A 22,286-nucleotide genomic window follows, 5' to 3' on the forward strand; every position below is an offset into this window, starting at 1 on the left:
TGTGTGTGTGTGTGTGTGTGTGTGTGTGTGTGTGTGTGTGTGTGTGTGTGTACATGTTATAGAAAAATGGTCATAAGATCTGAACAACAAAAGTATGTTTACTGCTTAGCAAACATGCCCGTTGGACAGGTTCTGCTAATATAATGAGAATGTATTTGTACATTCGGGTAGCTAAGACTTAACAAGTCCAAAAATTCCTTACTTCAAAAGTTCAGCTATTTAAAGTGTTTGGTTCACAGTTAAAGGAGATTCTGTTTTAAACAATACATGCTATACTTTTTAAACGTTGTATTAGCACAGGCAAACAATTCACCTTAAAAAAACAGAATGAGTCATAAGGAGTCAGACATGCCATTAATCAGCTCTTAATTATCTTTCATAAAAGAGGGAAGGAAAAAAATAGAGATAACTCTGTATATAATCCAAAAGGTTTCCTGTGACTTGGAATGAAGCCAGAAAAAAAAATCTCATTTTGTTTCACACACTGGCACCTGGTGTGGAGATCAACAGTTGCTCAAAGGAATTTGAAATAATTATAGTGTGCTAATAGATAATTAATTGGGAACTGATTCTGCAAGGCAGAGTAAAACATTTGTTTCATAATGTGCAGTTCAAGAGATCACTTATATTTTTTTCCCCCCATCAGGTATAATGGGTCTCTCCCAAATGGCGATAGAGGAAGGAGGAAAAGTAGGTTTGCTTTGTTTAAAAGACCTAAGGCAAATGGGGTGAAGCCCAGCACTGTGCATATTGCTTGTACTCCTCAGGCTGCAAAGGTAAAAAATAAAATTTTTTTTTAAAAAGCTACATAAATTAACTTGGAGAAATCGAAAGACTTTATGTGTTGTTTATATTCTTTAGCATTCCCCTCACATTTCTATTTCAGAAATTTCCTTTTGTTTGGATTGGAGAAGAGACTTTGGAGACACGGTATTTGAAGAGCTGCCATATGGAAGGGGAATTGGACTTTTTTTTTTTTTTTAATAACAAACCAGGATCAGTGGGTGGAAATTAGAAGGAACATTCTCTTTCCTTATTAAAAGAGGTGGGGTGGGGGACAGGGCTTTATCTAGTACTTAGAATTATGCAGCTGTCTGCCCTTGGAAGTGGAAAGTTCCCACTCTATTACTGGAGGGGCCTCCCTGGGAGGAATGTGATGTATAATACGTGTATTCAGGTATTAGAAGCATGTGTGGATGAGGTAATTTTTAAACTAAGGGTCTTTACCTAAGACTCTGTGTATGGTTTTTATTCATTTTTGGTTTATAACTTCTTATCTTTTAGCATAATGCCTTGCACAAAGTAGACCTTAATAATTATTAAATGGAATCAAAGCTATGAAAGCAATATACAAGTGCATCTACAATATAACTTCTCAACCCCCTAGCCTATTTCATGCTTCTAGCCCCTTTTTCTTCTTCTAACAAAATTTCCAGGAGCTGGACCACCATTTCAGGATACTTGGGCTTTTCCTAGAGTGACAGACAAGGAGGGGGAATTTTACATCTTTGTATTTTCTGTGAATTCTTCTGCTTCCAATTTTATAACACAGAATGAATTTGATACTGTAATGAGCAAATAAGAAAAATTACAAAGAGTTCTTTGACTCCTGGAACTACCTGTGTCTTTAGCTATGTAGCCCGAGGATGTACATTAGTATTATACCATCTGAAGCATATCTTTATAAGTTAAATAAATGAGAGACAGAAAAATTGGCATATGATCTGGTTTTAGGTTGCAGCTTCAGTGTCTGAAGATAATTGACTTTTCAGCTTTGTTTTATACCCAGTTTGATTTGTGAAAGAATCCTTAGGCCTTGACTAGGATTCCTCTGTTACTATTTGGGAGCCAGTTAGTGCAGAAAAGGGACAGTTTCTTTTGGGGTATTTCTTTTTGCTCCTTTGATGAGAAGGAATGTGCTAAGCAGGTGGCAGAAGTAAACCTCAGATTGATCCAGCCTGAGGCGCTTCTTACAATATCTCCCCCAGGAGTGCCCTTGACATTTTGGGTGTGCCAGTTTTTTATTATTCAGGACTTTCCCACATACTACAGGACATTTATGGGTCCTTCACTCACAAAATGCCATGTGATCCTACAAATCCTCATAACAGCCAAAAAATGCACAAAATATTTTTAGATGCCCCTTAAACAGCTAATACTACCTCTGGTTGAAAGTCACTATCAGGGAAAATATTTCTAATCCCTACCTCTAAAATATCACATTCTGTACTTTTCTTCCTATTGTTACTCTGCCATGCCCTCATGTTTTCATTGTTATCTCTTTTTCATCTTTCATCTTTACTAGGCAATAAGAACCTTAGGGATCACAGACTGACTCTTAGCCGGGCATGGTGGCTCACACCTGTAATCCCAGCACTTGGGAGGCCAAGGTGGGCGGATCACTTGAGCTCAGGAGTTCAAGACAAGCCTGGGCAACATGGTGAAACTCTATGTTGACCAAACGTACAACAAATTATCCAAGCGTGGTGGCATGCCCTGAGGTCCCAGCTACTTGGCAGGCTGAAGTGGGAGGACCTCTTGAGCCCAGGAGGCAGAGGCTGCAGTGAGCTGAGATCATGCCACTGCACTGCAGTCTAAATGAGTGTGACCGTCTCATTTAAAAAAAAAAAAAAATGACTGTTTCCTCTTTAAATTTTGGAGGAATGTATTAGTGAGGTCATGATGAAAATTAAGCATTTAGTCTGGCAGTCATCTGGGGTGAGTGGTTAAAACCCTGCGTTCTAGTCCAGCGAGACTCAAACTTGACATAGTTTTTATTCTCGGTCTAAGAGTAGGTTTAATAGCTAAAAAATACACCCAAAGATTACAATCTCAAAGCACACAAAAACCAATATTTTAAAATCTCGTTAGCCACTAAGAATTACTTTTCAAATACTGAGTAATTATTTCATTGAAAAGTCAGCTGTTTAGCTGAGCACTGTGACATATGCCTGTTACTCCCAGTTACTTGGGTGGCAGAGACAGGAAGATTACTTGAGCACAGGAGTTTGAAGCTGTAGTATGCTGTTTTCCTGCCTGTAAATAGCCACTGCACTTCAGCCCCTGCAATATAGTGAGACCTGTTCTCTTAAAAATATGTATGTGTGTATATATACATACACACATATATATATAGGTTTAAAACCTGTAAAACAATTATATAGTATTTATGAATACCTAAATGTGTAGAAATAAATATGTAAAAGATGCATGTAAATGATCTACACTGCATTTTTTTTTTTTTTTTTTTTTTTTTTGAGACAGAGTTTCACTCTTGTTACCCAGGCTGGAGTGCAATGGCGCGATCTCGGCTCACCGCAACCTCCGCCTCCTGGGTTCAGGCAATTCTCCTGCCTCAGCCTCCTGAGTAGCTGGGATTACAGGCACGCGCCACCATGCCCAGCTCATTTTTTGTAGTTTTAGTAGAGACGGGGTTTCACCATGTTGACCAGGATGGTCTCGATCTCCTGACCTCGTGATCCACCCACCTCGGCCTCCCAAAGTGCTGGGATTACAGGCTTGAGCCACCGCGCCCGGCCTTCTACACTGCATTCTTGAGGTTGGATACCTGTGTGGAGAAAAGGGAATTGAGAGAGACATGTAGGCAGCCTCAATTGTATCTGTAGTTTAATTCCCTAAAAAAAAAAAATCAGAAGCAAAAGTGGCAGTATTAAGCTTTGATAAAGCTGAGTCACTAGTATAGTCTCTTGGTATATTTGGAAATTTGGTATTTCTATATTCTCTTGTATATTGGGAAATTTGACAATCTTAATCTTAAAGTTGTTGTTTTTAGGCTTTATCTATTACAGATTAGCTGCAAATTGAAACCAAGTAAAAACTTATGATGCCAAACTTCTAATTAAGAAGGGTTTTTAAATTTAGCTTCTTTGCTGTATATAATTATTCCCTTCTGTCTTTGTATCTGTTTTCTTTTTACGCAGCCCATTTCTACTTCCTTTGTGTGATGACTAGATTTTTCCCCTCCTTTGATATTATCTTCAACTCAAATACATAGAAAACACTTGAAAACAAAACTGAAAAGTTCTTGTTAACAATGTTTTTAGTTCGAGATAAGTCAGAAGTACAGTCATAAGCATTACATTCCTTTCCTTTGGTAATGTTTAATCATTCTGTGAATGTTTCTTTTGTTTTAAAAAATGTTTTTTCCTTTATCTCCTGGGACCAAATCCCAAATGCATTTTTCTGTATCTCACCCGGCATATGGCAAACATTTGTCATCTGTAGAGTCACAAAATGGTTAGAAAAACCAGTTAACTTGGCTTATTAGTGAACTTTATAGATCTCTAAATGACTTCAAAAATCAGACTCATCCTATTTTGTAAGATTTTGTACTTCTTATCAGAGCAGTACTATCGTTTTCTGTTTTTATGTGGGATTTCGTTTTGATTATTTTATAATTTAAAATACTTAATAAGGTAGTCTAGTGTTTGATGAAAGAAAATTATGGGCCAAGTATAGTGGCTCACACCTGTAATCCTAGCACTTTGGGAGGCCAAGGTGGCCGGATTTTCTGAGCTCAGGAGTTTAAGGCCAGGCTGGGCAACATGGTGAAACCCTGTCTCTACTAAAAATACAAAACAAATTAGCCAGGCATGATGGCGTGTGCCTGTAGTCCCAGCTACTTAGGAGGCTGAGGCAGGAGAATCATTTGAACCCAGGAGGCAGAGCCTGCAGTGAGCCAAGATCGTGCCACTTGTACTCGAGCCTGGGCAACAGAGCGAGACTCCATCTCTAAAAAATAAAATAATGTTTTTACTGTTTAACTGCTTCTAAATATTCTTCAGTACCACATTCAACCCAAGAAACTACTGTCACAGCTGACAGGAGTTATTAACTGCTCCTCTAAATATCAGGCGGAAAATATATAAATATGTCATGTTTTCAGGGGGAAAATATATAAATATGTCATGTAAATAGTTGTCCCTTTTTTTAATGAAAAGATTTTCAGATTGGATTGACCTGCCTACTAATTTTTGCTATTAACTTTTTCGTTCTTAGGCAATAAGCAACAAGGACCAGCATAGCATATCATATACTTTATCTCGGGCCCAGACTGTGGTGGTTGAATATACTCATGACAGCAACACTGATATGTTTCAGGTATTATAACATCTAAAATTTTTTTCTTAAAAAACAAAAAGTTAAAAATCTAGTCTTGGTAACTTTTGCCGAGGTCAGATAAAGGATTATCATATTTTTATATTGTATTTTATTAAAATATAGATTGATTGCTAAACCTCATAAGTAGAAGTCAATCAAGTGCGGTTGAGATGGGCTCTGGAATCAGAATTACTGGAAAATATTATACAGCTGTTATATGCCTTAGTTTTCTCCTCTATAAAGTGCAGATAATAGACTCTCCCTCGTGACTATTAGGAGGCTTAAATGATCTAGTACATGTAGAGTACTCAGAGCTGCACCAGGCACTTAGTAAAAACACTTAGTGAATAGTAGCTATGATCCAAAAAAGAAAACAATAAATATTCTGTACATATTTATGACTTTTTATACCACCACTTCCCACCTTCCTCTCTAGGCAATAAACAGTTTAGGCAGTTGCTAACTATTTGTACTATATATGTGAAGTCAAACTTTTTTCCTCAGCACATATTTGCTCAATGCTACTCATGCAATAAAAGTATTTTTTGGCTGGATACAGTGGCTCATGCCTGTAATCCCAACACTTTGAGAAGCCGGAGGAGGGGGATCATGGGGATCATGGGGTCAGGAGGTCAAGACCATCCTGGCCAAGATGGTGAAACCCTGTCTCTATTAAAATTACAAAAATCAGCCAGGCATGGTGGAGGGCGCCTGTAATCCCAACTACTCAGGAGGCTGAGGCAGGAGAATCATTTGAACCCAGGAGGCAGAGGTTGTAGTGAGCCAAGCCAAGATCACACCACTGCACTTTAGCCTGGGAGACAGAGCAAGACTCTGTCTCAAAAAAAAAAAAATATTTTTCTCTCACTTTTTGTACCAATCCAGTGCTGACATTTTTATAAGCTGATAGATTCTAGGAGAGTCCATTCCAAAGATGTAAATAGAATTCTTGATCTTCTTCCTTAATATTGAGCTCTCTGAAGCCTTGGGCTTTCTAAAAACAAACCTAAGTAGAACATAAATTGCCTGATAATGTTGGTCTTATAATTATTGTCCCTTTGACTTTTTTTTATTTTACAAGGCAAATAAAAGTGAAAAGGCCTGGAAATATATTTAATTTCAGTCAATAGCGAAATATTTCTTTGAAGTCACTCCCTCTGCCCAACCCTTTTAATGAGATGAGATACTGAATTTCTTTTCTCTAGTTAATATTAGAATGTGGGCTTTTGTTTTCCTCACTTTTACCAAAAATAACATCTTTAATGAAGATTAACTTTTAGATCCAACAAAAACCTAACACAAAGCTTTAGGATGGTTTTCACATTTTGTTTCACTGACAAACAGTGAAAGTGAATAAGCTTAGCTTTTTTTAAAATCAAAATGCTCCTAGCCCTGTAGTCTCAGTTACTCAGGGAGCTCAGGTTGGGGGATAGCTTGAGTCCAGCCTGGGCAACATAGTGAGACCTTGTGTCTTTATTAATTGACTGATACATAGATAGATGTTCCCAAGATACTTGGTCACAGGCTAGAATTTCAGCTTCAGAAAGTACCTTATATTTATTTGTTTACCCCTTTTATAGATTAAGTTAACTGAAATTTTATGAGTTAAAGATAATAGAGTTACTTGGGAGCAAAACTGAAATTAAACCAGGCATCCTGAATTCAGAAACAATGTCCTCACGTCTAATGAAAGCTCTTAAATAAGTTTTAACATTTCAAGTTTTGTCTTTTTCATAAAGTTAAGAATTTTTCCCAGTATCATAAACTGTTATGCCCTTTCTACAGGTATTATAGCTTTGGAAAATCCAAACATTTCTGCATCAAAAAGACTGTGATGTATCAGAAACTACCTTGATAAACTAGCCAGTCTTTGAGGAATTGTATTAGAAACATTCTAGGATTGTCTGCCCTGTAACTGAACAAGAACATTTATTGTTCAAGTCATCAGATATTCCAACTCCAACTCTGTGCATCATTTGGCACTATAAAGTACATAAGGGAGACATTATAAGCTGATTACATGCCTAGGTGCTATACTGACCCTCTAAATTTTAAGCACATTGATTGGGTTGAAGAAGGATGGAGAAAAGACTTTACACTGGGGCCTTTTTATATAGATCTTTTTATCAGGTTAAGTAGGATTTTTGCCAGCAACCAGTAGAAAAACATTCTGGCAAAAGAAATGGCAAAGAAGTACACAGTGTGGTAAAAGATTGATGACAAGCTACCTGTACCTAGTAGACACAAATAGCAGGAAACTCAGCTGGATTGATAGATAGGAGGCAAATCTTGAGTCAGTTTCTATTATCAGAAATAATAAACTACAAATTTTGGATAAGCTTTAAGGAACCATTGAGTTTTCTTTTGGGGGTGCTAATTATTAACATTAATCATATTTTGGCATCTGATCACATTCATATTGGTTTTTTTCCTTATACTTTTTTCCTTCTCATTGTCATTACAAATATTGCTTCCGTGTCTTAAATATTCTCTCCCAAGACCCAGTTGAAATGTCAGCCCTCTTGAACTGTCTCTTTCCAAATAAGTACTACTTCTGTTGATTCTGAATATTAATTCAATCCTTGGCCTACATCTTTTAGCTTTTAAAGAGCCTTTTTATTTTGGGAAATATTTTTAATTTGAAAGGTCTGAGACCATTTTATTTGGGTATTATCTTAAATTTACGATATTTTTATTTTTAAGAATAAAGAAAAGGGATATCCAATCTTTTTTTTTTTTTTTTTTTTTGAGACAGTCTTACTCCGTCACCCAGGCTGGAGTGCAGTGGTGTGATCGCAGCTCACTGCAACCTCTACCTCCTGTGTTCAAGTAATTCTCCTGTCTCAGCCTCCCAAGTAGCTGGGACTACAGGCACCTGCCACCACACCCAACTAAATTTTGTATTTTCAGTAGAGATGGGGTTTTACCTTGTTGGTCAGGCTGGTCTCAAACTCCTAACCTCAGGTGATCCACCCACCTTGGCCTCCCAAAGTCCTGGGATTACAGGCATGAGCCACTGTTCCCAGCCAATATCCAATCTTACATTTGTTAAATAGCTTCCCTCTAAAACTATCCAATTGAAATATAAGAACTTTATACTTGATGATTGGACAAAAACACTAAAGAAGTTTATCTAGAAGTGTGCTGATATGAGGAACTTGAGGCTAAAATATGTAAAGAATGACTTTTAAGAGTCTTTATCTTTGTAGAGGGTCAATATTTTTTCTCAGTACCCACATTCTTCAATTTTACAATACTACTTTATAACAAATACATTCACGAACTGATAATTTCCATATGTTTGCTTTAAAGCCCTGTGACACTTGTCACTTTTGTCATCTACCCACTGACTTCCTTTTATCAACTTTCAAAATGTAATTAATGTATTTACTAGCTAGTACCTCTGAAGATGTTTTGAAATCTCTGACATCTCACCCATCCAGAACTCTTATCTGGGAGCCTTGTCTCTCTGAAATATGCCCAAGAACCAGGAAGAGTATATATATATATATAAAATAAATGCCACAAAGTTGATGCAGTTAATTGCTTTCCCGTGCTCCCTAGAGAATCCCTTAGGCTCTCACTAGAACCTTTTGAAATTGTCTTCTCTGAAGTTGGTTATTTGATTTCTCAATCCATAGCAGAATAAGAGTACCCAGTTAAAGGAGGAGCTTGTTGATGGAAACAAGCATGACCAAAAACAAAGAGTGATAGCTGACAACCTGACAGAAAAGAAACAAGAAAATCTATGAAGTATACATAAGACCTCAAAGCAAGGCTATGCTAGCCCTTGACATAAGGATCAGCAGTCTTGTACACCTCTTATAGCACCTGAAGACATCGCTGCATATCAGCTTAATATAAATGGTATTTATAGTGTAATGTTCTGCAGTCATCCTAAAAGATTTACTTATATATGTTCACTATATTCTGTTAAATAAGGTAGAATAAATAGAAATTCTATTTGACCCAGAAATCCCATTACTGGGTATATATCCAAAGGATTATAAATCGTTCTATTATAAAGACACATGCAGACATATGTTCATTGCAGCACTGTTTACAATAGCAAAGACCTGGAACCAACTCACATGCCCATCAGTGATAGACTGGACTAGGAAAATGTGGCACATATACACCATGGAATACTATGCAGCCATAAAACAGGATGAGTTAGTGTCCTTTGTAGGGACATGGATGAATCTGGAAACCATCATTCTCAGCAAACTGACACAAGAACAGAAAAGTAAACACTGCATGTTCTCACTCATAGGCAGGTGTTGAACAATGAGAACACATGGACACAGGGAAGGGAGCATCACACAGTGGGGGGTAAGCAGTTTGGGGAGGGATAACATGGCAAGAAATGCCAGATATAGGTGATGGGGGGATGGAGGCAGCAAACCACATTGCCATATATGTACCTATGCAACAATCCTGCATGATCCGCACATGTACCCCAGAACCTAAAATGCAATAATACATATATATATAAAGAATACCTCTTTAAATATCTCTAAAGAGAAAAAACCTACATGGTACACACATTTCCATCAAAAAGGGTTAAGATTAAAATCTGCAACCATCTAGAAATCTCAGCCATTGCTAAATTCTTCATTCCCTGAGAGGTTCATATATTGTTGTAAGTTCCCCTTTAATTCCGTGCTCTAAGTGATTACCTTCATCAGAGACAGTCTGACTGATTAGTTTTCAAGAGTGTAGATGCCCCCAACGTTAAGTATGGTAAATTTCAACTTTAGGAATTTCAGAGGTTTAATGTTTACTTATACTGCCTTCTTGAATGGATTTTCCACTGTGTTCTTTGAATGGGTTTATAGATGTTTCTTTTTCCCTCAGATTGGCCGGTCAACTGAAAGCCCCATTGATTTTGTAGTAACTGACACAGTTCCTGGAAGTCAAAGTAATTCTGATACACAGTCAGTACAAAGCACTATATCAAGATTTGCCTGTAGAATAATATGTGAACGGAATCCTCCCTTTACAGCACGGATTTATGCTGCAGGATTTGACTCATCAAAAAACATCTTTCTTGGGGTAAAAAGCTTTTTTTCTGAATGATGCTTTCTTTTATACTAGCTTTCATTCCAAATTACAAGTAATTGGAAGCTTACTACTATTATTTCTACTAGGAAAAGGCTGCCAAATGGAAAACATCAGATGGGCAGATGGATGGCTTGACCACTAATGGCGTTCTTGTAATGCATCCACGCAATGGGTTCACAGAAGACTCCAAGCCTGGAATATGGAGAGAAATATCAGTGTGTGGAAATGTATTTAGCCTGCGTGAAACCAGATCAGCTCAGCAAAGAGGAAAAATGGTAAATACTGAATTCTTAATTAGCTACAATAACACATAGGATGAGTTGAACTGAATGCATTACATCCATTCATAAAAAACTCTTAAATCTATTGCCAACACAGAATATTAAGTCCATCAAACACTGACTACCAAATTCTATACTAGAGGACAGTATCTTAATATTTCATTTAGTAAACTCTAAAAGTGTATTCTTCTGTCATATCATGTTAATATATTTTAAAACCTAAGCTTTTTTAAACAGCACTCTCTGATCTTTTTTCTGTTGCCAGCTGTATATATTTGACCATATTTACCTTATTTAAAATATTAGACTTATTGATTAGCCAGATATTTTAATCATAGGTTGTCTTTATGAGGCTAAAAAGAAATATGTCAATGTTTGATATTTTATCCTTGATTTTCAAACTTGTCTTTTTCATAACTACTGTCAGTTTCTTGAATATTTAGTGAAAATCCTAGGAAATCTCATGTCTTAAGTAAGAAGTACTTAAAACCAAAACTCTTACGCAAAAATCCAAAACAGAGTGGTGAATATGTTTTTCAACTCTTGTCTTCTCTAGGTGGAAATTGAAACCAATCAGTTACAAGATGGCTCATTAATCGACCTCTGTGGTGCAACATTACTATGGCGTACTGCAGAAGGCCTTTCCCACACTCCTACAGTGAAGCATTTAGAAGCTTTAAGACAGGAAATCAATGCAGCACGACCTCAGTGCCCTGTAGGGTTCAACACACTAGCATTTCCTAGTATGAAGAGGAAAGATGTTGTAGATGAAAAACAACCATGGGTGTATCTAAACTGCGGCCATGTACATGGCTATCATAACTGGGGAAACAAAGAAGAACGTGACGGAAAAGATCGTGAATGTCCTATGTGTAGGTCTGTCGGTCCCTATGTTCCTCTGTGGCTTGGATGTGAAGCTGGATTTTATGTGGACGCCGGCCCTCCAACCCATGCGTTTAGCCCATGTGGGCATGTGTGTTCAGAAAAGACAACTGCCTATTGGTCCCAGATCCCTCTTCCTCATGGTACTCATACTTTTCATGCAGCCTGTCCCTTTTGTGCACATCAGTTGGCTGGTGAACAAGGCTACATCAGACTTATTTTTCAAGGACCTCTAGACTAACAGACCATTGTCCTCCAAGACTACATTATAAATTTATAAGCTAAGTGAGTTGGGTTTTCAAACTTGCCCACATCACAGTTTTTCTGCTCTGGTCATTTGCATTAAGATGAAGAATTTTTTTAAACATTTATAATAAATAGTAGGAATTTCTGAGCAAAAATCTGGGAAACTCAAGCAAAGGAATTTCTGAAAGCACCAGTCTTCTGAATTCTGAGTTTTGAAAATATATTTTGAGGAGAAAAAGACATAGTCTAATTCGATGCCTTCCTTTTAGTGTTTTTGAATCACCCATCCTCAGTGCTGAAATTGTTTTGTATAACTGAGGGTACTGTTGGTTCAAACTATGTTAGTTTACAGTTTGTTGCAAACATTGTAAAATACAGCAACATGTATATTAACTTTTTTCTATTTATCTTTATTATAGAAAATACCTTAGAATGTTCTTGATAGAGTAGCATGGTAATGATGGTGGCACACCATTGGTGTGAATGGTAGCTTAGTGAGCACCTAGCTTAAGGATTTGCAAAGTTAGGAAGAAGGACCAGAGAACCTCTCTCCCCACCCCAGTCTAAGTAATTTGGTAAATTAGAATAATTTGTAATTTGTAAGACCAAATTCATATTAATTACCATTGTATGAAAGGTGTTTGTTTTTAACCACATTGAAGATAATCAGGAAAGAATTTTTCCTAATGTTTCTCTCAAGCGTAGTACTATAACAAAAACTTAATGCTAAGAAACATTTTATATGCTCCTTTGAATATGCAATTTAATCTAGATTATCTATTTTTCTCCCATGATAACTAATCTGTTTGTAGTATCGGCAGCATTTGGCAAGTTTATTTTTTGGATATAAACTGTGGTTCATCTGTTCACTGTTTCTAGAAAAAAGTCCTTCCCATAAGAAAAAGTATAAATTAGCAAGAAAGGAAAGTGACATGATTTACTTTTAGAAAAAGAAATGCTTAAGTAATTATTCTGTATTTGGCTTTATTCAGGCATTAGGAAATCTAGAGATCTAAAGGGTTGAATGACAGTAGTACCCCCTTTTAGCAGACCAGCCTTAATTCTGGGTTTGAATCCTAAGGGATTGCCACAGTGAGACTCAAGTAAATGCTTGCTTGGCAGATGCAGCTGAGCACCAATGTCTGCAGTGTGGAGTGACCACTGCATGGTCTGTTTGTTCTCTAATTCCAGTATGCCCTTTGCTTCTGGAAGCAAAAACAAGTTTCCTCTCTCCCCTCCTTCCCAACCTTTTTTCAAAGGCACCACAAGTATAGACAGTTGCACTACATCAAATCTTTTTTTGACACTTGTAGAAACCAGTACACTTTTAGATTAGACAGTCTTTTTTAAATATTTTGATTTGTTTTCCTTTAGTTTGAAAAGTTGTATAATACTTAATTGACTGTAGCAAAGTTTTATATATGGTAGCATAACTTTACTTTATCCTATTACAACACTGTTCTGAATTTTCTTTTGGTTTTTTAAAAAAACAAAACTTGTCGCTTAGAAGCCATGAACTATTTTATTTTACTTCAGCTGTTGAAATTTCCTTGTTTTTAAAAATGATCATTTGGGTTCACTCAGGAAATGCATGTCAGGAAACTTGTATTATAAGTTTATTAGTTGTGATGTATCAGTAACTGCTGTTACCCCTTTTTCAAAGAAATGTAATTGATTTTAAAGTTTTCTAGATTGTCACATGCTTTGTGACTAATGCAAGGAAATCAAGTCCTGTGTTGTATTTGTTCTAGTCATTTCTATTCAGGCTATATATTGTAGCTTGATTTTTATTTGCAATTAATTTATTTAAACTAAGTAAATACTTTTCAAAATAGGTATTTGAATTTGTCTCTGTGAGTTCATTTTTGCATAATCGAGAATGAGAAATGAAATGAATTTTCAGAAATGAAAATTGTGGACAACTCTATTCCACACTTCCAAAAATACTCATTTGAAATAGATGAAGAATTTGCATTTAATGTAACACTTTGCAGTCTCCGGTTTTCTTTGTAAAGCATCTCTTATTAATAAAGGAACTTTGTTAGTGGTTGAATAATTGAGGCCTTTTCTAAGTTAAGCCTTGCTAGGGAGTTGGCACCTATAAACGACATATTAGACTATTTAAATAGTCCCCTTGTAACCATAAAAATTTCACTCCCTTCGCAAAGTTGCCTGCGTTTTCTTCTAACAGGTGAGAAAAACCTGGCTCATTTTCTATCAAATTCAAGTTTTGAAAACTCAGGCAATTTAAATTATCAGTTGGGTGTTTGCTGTTGAAGCATTTTGAATATTAGATCTGCTATTTTGCCATGCCTAATAGAACACTTTTACTTACTCACTTGCATTAAGGGATTGGCAGTATGCTGGCCAAGGAGGGGAAAAAGTTGTATTTAGGTCTCCTAAATACACTCTCAAGAAAAAATCTTTATGGCTGAACTCTTTTTATCAAAGAAATCTTTATATTTAAATGCTACTTAATTTGTTCAAGGAATTACATTTCCTTTTATGTAAAATGTTAGGGTCATGAAGCAAGACATGAAAGGCGGCCATTGAGACATGGGAGTTCTTTTACTAGGTTATCTTCTTGCAGCCTTCCTTGCTTACTTCCCTCATGTAAAAGTCTTCCAGTAAGTGTAAAGCAGGGTAGGAATAAATAATAATGTAAGTATGTAATTACTTCTAACATTTGAATGTCCCACTTCACTCTTCCCTCGGGATACCTCAAGAACCATGAGTGACGTATAACCTTCTGACCCAGACTGAGGGCACTGGTCAAAGTCCACTTATTATAATGTTATAAGATGAACATAACTCTTACCACTTTGGTCCTTCATTGCGATGGATCATCTTGTGCTACCCCCACTTTTTTTTTTTTTTAAGACAGCGTCGGGTGGGCACAGTGGCTCACACCTGTAATCCCAGCACTTTGGGAGGCCAAGATGGGTGGATCATGAGGTCAGAAGTTTAAGACCAGCCTGACCAATGTGGTAAAACCCCATCTCTATTAAAAATACAAAAATTAGCCGGGTGTGTGGCATACATCTGTAATCCTAGCTACTCAGGAGGCTGAGGCAGGAGGATGTCTTGAACCTAGGAGGCGGAGGTTGCAGTGATCAGATTGCATCACTGCACTCCAGCCTGGGCAACAGAGCGAGCCTCTATTTAAAAAAAAGAGAGGGTCTTGCACTGTTGCCGAGGCTGGAGTGCAGTGGTAGCATACAGTTCACCACAGCCTCAATCTACCAGGCTCAAGAAATTCTTCTACCTCTACGTCCTGAGTAGCTGGGACTACAGAGACATACCACTATTCCCAGCTAATTTTTTTCATTCTCAATAGACATGTCTTGCAAGGTTTCCCAGGCTGGTCTCAAACTCTACTGCACTTAAAGCAATCATCTCGCATTAGCCTCCCAAAGTGCTGGGATTACAAGTGTGAGCCACCACATCCTGCTGTGCTACTCCACTTTACAGTTAAACCTATGTTCCATTCTCTTTATTCTCTGAGCATTGATCCTGTAGCAAATCAGAACAGCAAAACTCTACGTCACTGAATTGTATTATTCTATCTCTGTCACCCCTACTTTCAGAATTACTCTTACATAAGTATTCTTTAATGTTTTGTCCTCAAATTTTATCTTTTAGACAGAGTCTTGCTCTGTCACCCAGGCTGGAATGCAGTGGTGTGATCTGGCTCAGTGCAACCTTTGCCTCCTGGCTTCAAGAAATTCTTCCTGCCTCAGCCTCCCAAGTAGCTGGGAGCACCCAAGTAACAGGTGCCTTTCGCCACACCTGGCTAATTTTTATATTTTTAGTAGAGACAGGGTTTTGCCATGTTGGCCAGGCTGGTCTCAGAATCCTGGACTCAAGTGATCCACCCACCTTGGCCTCCTAAAGTGCTGGACTTACAGGCGTGAGTCACTGTGCTCGGCCTCTACTCATTCTTAAAACAGATTTTTGTAAATCCAGTGTGCACCAAGCCCTGTCCTAAACTGGGTGATTTAGCAGGAAAAAAAAAAAAAAAGATCCCTGCCTTCATGGTGCTTGTAATCTAGTGAATACAATAGAAATGGGCAAGAAAAAGTAATAATATATATGTACAATATGATAGATAGTAAACTGTGCTGAGGGGGCAAATAAAGTTGAAAGAAGAGTTGCAAAATCATGTGCTGGGGCAGGAGGGGTAGTGTTTACAGTATCGAACAGGAAGGCCAGGGAAAGCCCCACTGGAAAGGTTGCATTTGAATGGAGTTCTAAAAGAGCTGAAAGAAGGGAGTGGCCAATTGCAGGGGCATTTAGGCAGAGAGCCCTACAAGGCCATTGCAAGGGCCCTGAAATAGAAGCATGTCTGGGATATTTCTATAATAGAAAAGAGGCATTTGATGCCAAGTGGTGTGAATCAAGGAAGAGTAGCAGGTAAGGCCAAAGAAGTAAAATGACAGAATTTAAGTGGGAGATACGGATGAAAATAGATTATGGAGGGCCCCCTGGGATTTATGGCTTTTATTCTGAATGAGATTGGAACATTGGAGGGTTTTGAGCAGGTGAGTGACTTGATGTGGCATATTTTAATAAGATCTGAATACACTCAAGGTGGGATCAGGGAGAACATTGCAGTAATCCTGAAGACAAATGGTGGTTTGGATTAGGTGGTGGCAGTGGAGGTGTTTTGAAAAGTGATCAGATTCTGAATGTGTTTTAAAGACAGACCTGACAGCATTTGCTAGCAGATCAGCTACAGGGTTTGAAAGACAGAAAAGGGATCAAGGATAACTCCACTCAATCAGCCTCAGCAACTAGAAGGATGGAATTGCCATTTGTTGAAGTAGAGATTGTAGGAAGAACTGTTTAGGGGATGAGGTGCCCTGGTGGAGAAATCAGGAACTCAGTCCTGAATATTAGACTGAGGCACCTGTTACACAAGACATTTGCCAAAGGACACATGTCTCCACTTTTAACTATCGAAGTCCTCAACCCTTATGATTTCTCTGTATACCCCACACTAGCTTAGAAACAAACAAAAAAAATATCCCTCCTGATTAATGGTGAATTTCCTTTCATTGAAATAGAGAGTTGGGACACCTCTCCTGTTTCTCTTTGCTTTGGCTTCCCTCTGAGGAAATGAAGTTTTGTTTTCAACTGTAATTGCTCACTTAGCCAAAGCATTCTAATAAAGTTTCTTCCTCCTTGCCATATACACCTTTTTCCTTGGCTCTTGCCTTTAAAAAGAAAAAAAAAAGTCTTCAGTTTTCTAAATATTTTGCCGCTTCAAATCCTTTTTGGCAGTGGCAGAGCACAAGTTGTGCTTTGTTTTTAAAGTTGTTGAAAAAATACTTGAGTGCTTATGGAAAACAGAATTCTTAAATCTGTAAGTCCAGATTTTAATGTCCAGTTTCCCTGAAGGAAATAGGCCTGTATTTGATAATTATCAACCAAAAAACAGTAATAAGATCAAATTATTGTTTTTGATTGATAATTATCAAATACAGGCCTATTAATCACCATAAAATATCACGTCCATGCATTGTGTTAGATGATGCAACAGTAACGCTGGGTTCTTTATGTTGACATTAAATTGTCAACTAAGCTATGCGTATGAATATTAAGCCACAGCATACAAATCTTCCTCGTAGCTAACGTGCATTTTTGCTATGTGTAAAGCACTATTCTAAATGCACCCTACTAGGAAGATTACTGATATTTTAAAAATCAAAACATCCCTGTGAGGAAAGAACTGTTATATCCATTTTACAATGGAAGCCACCCGAACCACCCACATAGCAATGTAACTTGCCCAAGATTCACGTGGCTTGTAACGGGGACTCAGAATTTGAGCTTTGGAAGTCTCACCCAATTTGTGTGTACATAATCGCCACATTTTGCTGCTTCCCCATTTTAATGATGGAACACATTGAAGGAATTCTTTTGGGTGTTGGTAAAGAAGTATGATTTCTGGCACATGATAGATGCTCAAAAACTATTTCTTGGATGATTGGAAAAAATAGAAATCTGGATCTTTAAGCTACTTAATACTGAGTAGAAGCATTAACAAAAAAAGAAGAATAAAGGTTACATACAAGCTATTTGTTTGATCAGAAAATATGCTTTCCTTGGCTGAAAAATAGGAAAGGAAAAGGCAAAGATACTACAAAAAGTGGCACTAATTCGAAAGTTGAGAAGGCAACAAGAAGAAAATTGATGGTGCCAGAAAAGAACAAAAGGATTACCCTAGAAAAAGGAGAAGAAATATCATTGTCCAGACATTGAAATATTTAAGAACCTATTTTGATGAGGAAGGGCACAATAGGCAGCCAATATTGAAAGGAAAAATTAAGATTTCCTGAAGTTGTATTCTGTCATATTACTGTGTAACTATTAATAATATAAACTAGAGAGGATCTTGGACATCAAGTTGCAGTTGAGTAAATGAAGGCCTAGATGAACTGATTACTGATTGGCAGATCTGGTATAAGAACTTCATTCCCCCGTGTCTATCCTCATACTTTTGATTAGCATAAACTTGAGTCACCAAGACTCAGTTATATTTCCATGTTTTGTCTGTTGAAGCAGAGGTAAGAACATTGCATTTTAAGTTTTTGTTTTTAAATTATAAGTGTCTGCAGAGTAAAACTGTCAACTCTTGTCATGTAAACAATGATTCCCAAATATAAGGAATAATCTGCTTCAGATGCCATTTAATTAAAAGGCTGCCTAGTTTGGAAATGAAAGATAAAAACAGGGAAAAAGAATCAAGAGTTGTCCAGTAGTCCTTTGGTATTCTGTGTAAATCATTATAAGTCATTCAGCTAATACATGAGTGCTCATTCGATGACAGGCTCTTATTTTACTCTTCTATTTGTTATGGAGTTAGGACAGTTATTTTGCATACCGTACCTCTGCAGGAATGCAGTGCATTTGGATACTGTTCACTTTCAATTGGCTTCTTTGTAAAATGACCTTTGGGAAATTAGTGAATTTGAAATGGAGATGGTAATGTGTCATTAAAATGTTAAAATCACTATACTATCAAGCAATTCATAAAATCTTTCTCAATTCACAATATAGTTGAACAATAGTAACCTGAACCATAAGTGACCATAACGTTGTCTAAATCTGGGGCCAGGTGCCATGGTTCACGCCTGCTATCTCAGCGCTTTGGGAGGCCGAGACTGGTGGATCACCTGAGGTCAGGAGTTCGAGACGAGCCTGGCCAACATGGCAAAACCCCGACTCTACTTAAAAAAATAGAAAAATTAGCTTTGTGATTACAAGTGTCAGGCACCTGTAATCCCAGCTACTTGGAAGGCTGAGGCAGAAGAATCACTTGAACCAGGAAGGTGGAGGTTGCAGTGAGCCAAGATCACATCACTGCACTTCAGCCTTGATGACAGCACAACTCCGTCTGAAAACAAACAAAAAAAAGTTGTCTAAATCTGGAATCACAATGGGCAGGAGTTGAATTGGACTAGGTGTACAGGGACAAAAGAATGAAAGGTTCACACAGGCTGTATGTATCTACAGCTGGGAACTCCCAAAGTAGGATGAGCTCAGGTGGCAGCTGCAGAGCAGTAGTGGGAGGGATCCCCCACTGTGGGTCTCCCATAAGGTGTTTTGCATAGGGGGTGGGGAAGAAAGAACAAGCAGTTTTTGGAGATTGCTCTCTCTCACCCCACCCCCATCTCTTTCTCTCTTTTTCTCTCTCATAAACACACCCACCAAAGAAACACTCCAAATTTTGGAATAAGTATAGCTTCTCAAGGTAACTAGATTGAAAGAAAGTGTTCACTTGAGTGTGTGAATTCTAACGTGTTTCTTAGTGTCATTTCTGTATTAGTCATATTGTGTGAATGCAAATGTTGATTCTATTTTACATTGATTTTATTTAAGAACTCAACTGTGGCAGGAATCCCTGAATCAAGTATGCTATGCAAAGTTGGTATCTTCTTGCAGAGCTAATATAACTATGAAGTGATACTTGTCAGGATGAAATGAAAGTCAAAGATACGACTCTTGGGATGTAACCTTTTGCAGAGAAGCATTATAAGAACATTTTTCTGCTTTGGTATATGCTATAGAATTTTTAAAGTTTGAGAGTTAATAAGAGTTTGTTTGCAGCTGCTTTTATGGTTTCATTATTGCTACTGACTTCAAATAGAGCCATATTTATTTACCAAAGTGTTTTAATTCCTCTTTAAATACAAAAGGACCATTGAAAATGTTGTCTGGGTGGAATTTCACAAATAAAAGGAAATCTTCAGACAAGGCATGAGTCCAAGCCTTAATCCAGTCTGGCCTCAGATACCAGTCCTTAAATGTTTCTTTATCAAAGTAGGTAACAATGAGCAGTTATTCCTTGTAAATAAATGAGAGACTGAGTGAGGGGAGTTAGAAAATATCAAGATAAGCAGTTTGCCATTCAGAGAGGATTCAGTTGTACTGAAGCCAGCACTTCCTATTATTTTGTAACATACTTTTAACTCCTTGGCTCTGTGGTCATGAATCTCATTACCCACTATTCTATGGGAACAAAGTAATTCAACCCTTTGGCATCAATGAATTAATACTCCTCCTACCCTATTTTAGTTCCTTGGGTCTTTAGTGCTGGCCCTATGTATGGAATTAGACTTGTAACAGCAGATGGTTTCAGACTAACAAATTTACAGTCTCTTTATTTCAGGAGTTCAGTAAGCTCTTTGAAATAAAACAAAATTAGAGCATCTTCTCATCTTCCTTTTTTTTTTATAATTTTTTTTTTTTTTGAGATGGAGTTTTGCTCTCGTTGCACAGGCTAGAGTGCAATGGTGTGATCTCAGCTCACCAACCTCCACCTCCCAGGTTCAAGTGATTCTCCTGCCTCAGCCTCCAAAGTTGCTGGGATTATAGGCATGTGTCACAACACCCGGCTATTTTTGTATTTTTAGTAGAGATGGAGTTTCTCCATGTTGGTCAGGCTGATCTCGAACTCCTGACCTGAGGTAATCCACCCGCCTTGGCCTCCAATAGCGCTAGGATTACAGGTGTGAACGACTGCACCGGGCTGGAGCATCTCAAATAAATTCTAAAGTTACCTTCAGTCAAGGGAACTTTTTAGTCATTCAATGGCTAATGGAAAGAATAATCCAAATTATCTGTAGCCGAAACACTTTTGAAAGGGTTATAGTTTGGAGAGCAGAGTACAGAGCAATGACCCAACCTATCAAATTCTCTAACAACAAATTCCAAGGAATTTGTTCCCATTAGCTTGTACTGGAATGTAATTCTATGCTGATCTGTGACACTAGTTCAAACATCTTTTTGATCTCCAAAAATATTTTATCATAATGGGAATTAAAATAGAAAGTTGATCTTCACCTTTTCATTCATTCCTTCATTATGATGGGTTAAACCTGCTTATCAATGAAACTTCCCACAAAACGGGAAGAACATGAGTAAAATAATTGACATAACAAGTAGAAATAACACATTTTTATTCTGAGAATATTACATCAATTTGACCTTTGTCATTGTTGTTTATTATGACTGATATTTTGGACTACTAATTAACCTGGATTTCCAGATATCCTTGGACTGATTTGTAAACATATCTGTAACCACAGGACCCAGCATCCACTACAGGGGGTTTGTATACAAGAAGCTCAAACCTCATCGAGTGAAAATATTTCCAAAAAAATCTATTTTATTGCTTTGTTTCTTTAAAGTTTTTCTTTATATGGAAAAGTAATAAAAGGCTTTATTTCAATAACTAGGTATCATTAAACAAAAGGGAATCTTATATAGTGACACCATTTTCCTAACTGGAAAAGACACATTGACTCTTAAGGTTCTTCTTTATGTGCTTCTGTTTGCCTGGTTATTTCCAGCTAACACAGCATTTCTGAAATGCCAGCATTTGCTTTTTGTTTTCTGGTGTTGTGTCTAAGCAAACTAATATGTGTGCCAAGTAGATAAGGCTGTGTTTTTAATGGAATGCCAGATCATCAGTTCTTTTTGAAGTGGCGTTTGAGGCAGTTGTTTTGTGAATAAATTGCTAAAATTTTATCTCCTTTGTAGACCAATTATTTTCTCCTGAAGAAAAACTATCCTATGACCAGCAATCTTGCAAACATATATTGGGGCTAATATTTACGGAATGAATGGATAAAAGTGTGAATAATGTAATACATTATAATCAATATGACTAGAAAAACAGCTCAGAGCAAAATTAATAATTTAAGATACCAAAATTCTTTTTTTTTTCCCTTGGTATTTGTATTGGAATTTATATGCTGACTTATGACACCTTTCCATTAGCCATTACCAAAATCCTTTTTTGGTATCTTACTGGTATGATTTGTACCTGGATGATTGGATGATTGGAAGCAAAAGTATCAGATGTTATTTTGCTTCTTAAAGGACAGGGCAGCTTTGGCAATAGAGTAAGGGTCTCCCTGTCTTAAAGGGAGGTCTCTCCCAGAGAATAAAATACTTACAGGAAACAAAAGTTTGGCCCTTCATAAAACCTGAGGAGATTATGAAAAATAAGATGTCTTGCGTATAGTCAGCCTGCAGTTAAATATTTATTGAATACTTGAGCAGATTAAAACTGGAGCCTTCATCCTTCATGTGATGAAGAACTATTTTTAATTTTCTAGCAACCTTGAGATCACTGGATAAAAGAGGAACTTCACTCTTGAGTGGAGAAGGAGAGTGGGAAGT

General features: G+C 37.3%; 1 protein-coding gene across 2 annotated transcripts in view; it reads left to right on the top strand.

Moving 5' to 3' along the window:
* Positions 1-13,429, top strand: part of PELI1 (pellino E3 ubiquitin protein ligase 1) — a 60,698-nt gene extending 47,269 nt beyond the window's left edge. For both annotated transcript variants that reach the window (XM_032291960.1, XM_032291961.1), the window contains exons 3-7: positions 647-776; positions 5,020-5,121; positions 9,979-10,176; positions 10,272-10,460; positions 11,023-13,429. In XM_032291960.1, coding sequence (XP_032147851.1) covers positions 647-776; positions 5,020-5,121; positions 9,979-10,176; positions 10,272-10,460; positions 11,023-11,589 — 1,186 coding nt within the window. In that variant the 3' untranslated portion in view covers positions 11,590-13,429. The remainder of the gene's footprint in view (positions 1-646; positions 777-5,019; positions 5,122-9,978; positions 10,177-10,271; positions 10,461-11,022) is intronic.
* The last annotated feature ends 8,857 nt before the right edge of the window (positions 13,430-22,286 follow it).

Source organism: Sapajus apella, unplaced genomic scaffold (genome assembly GCF_009761245.1).
Source record: "Sapajus apella isolate SASKATOON/1434 unplaced genomic scaffold, GSC_monkey_1.0 scaffold26, whole genome shotgun sequence".
Taxonomy (NCBI): Eukaryota; Metazoa; Chordata; class Mammalia; order Primates; family Cebidae; genus Sapajus; species Sapajus apella.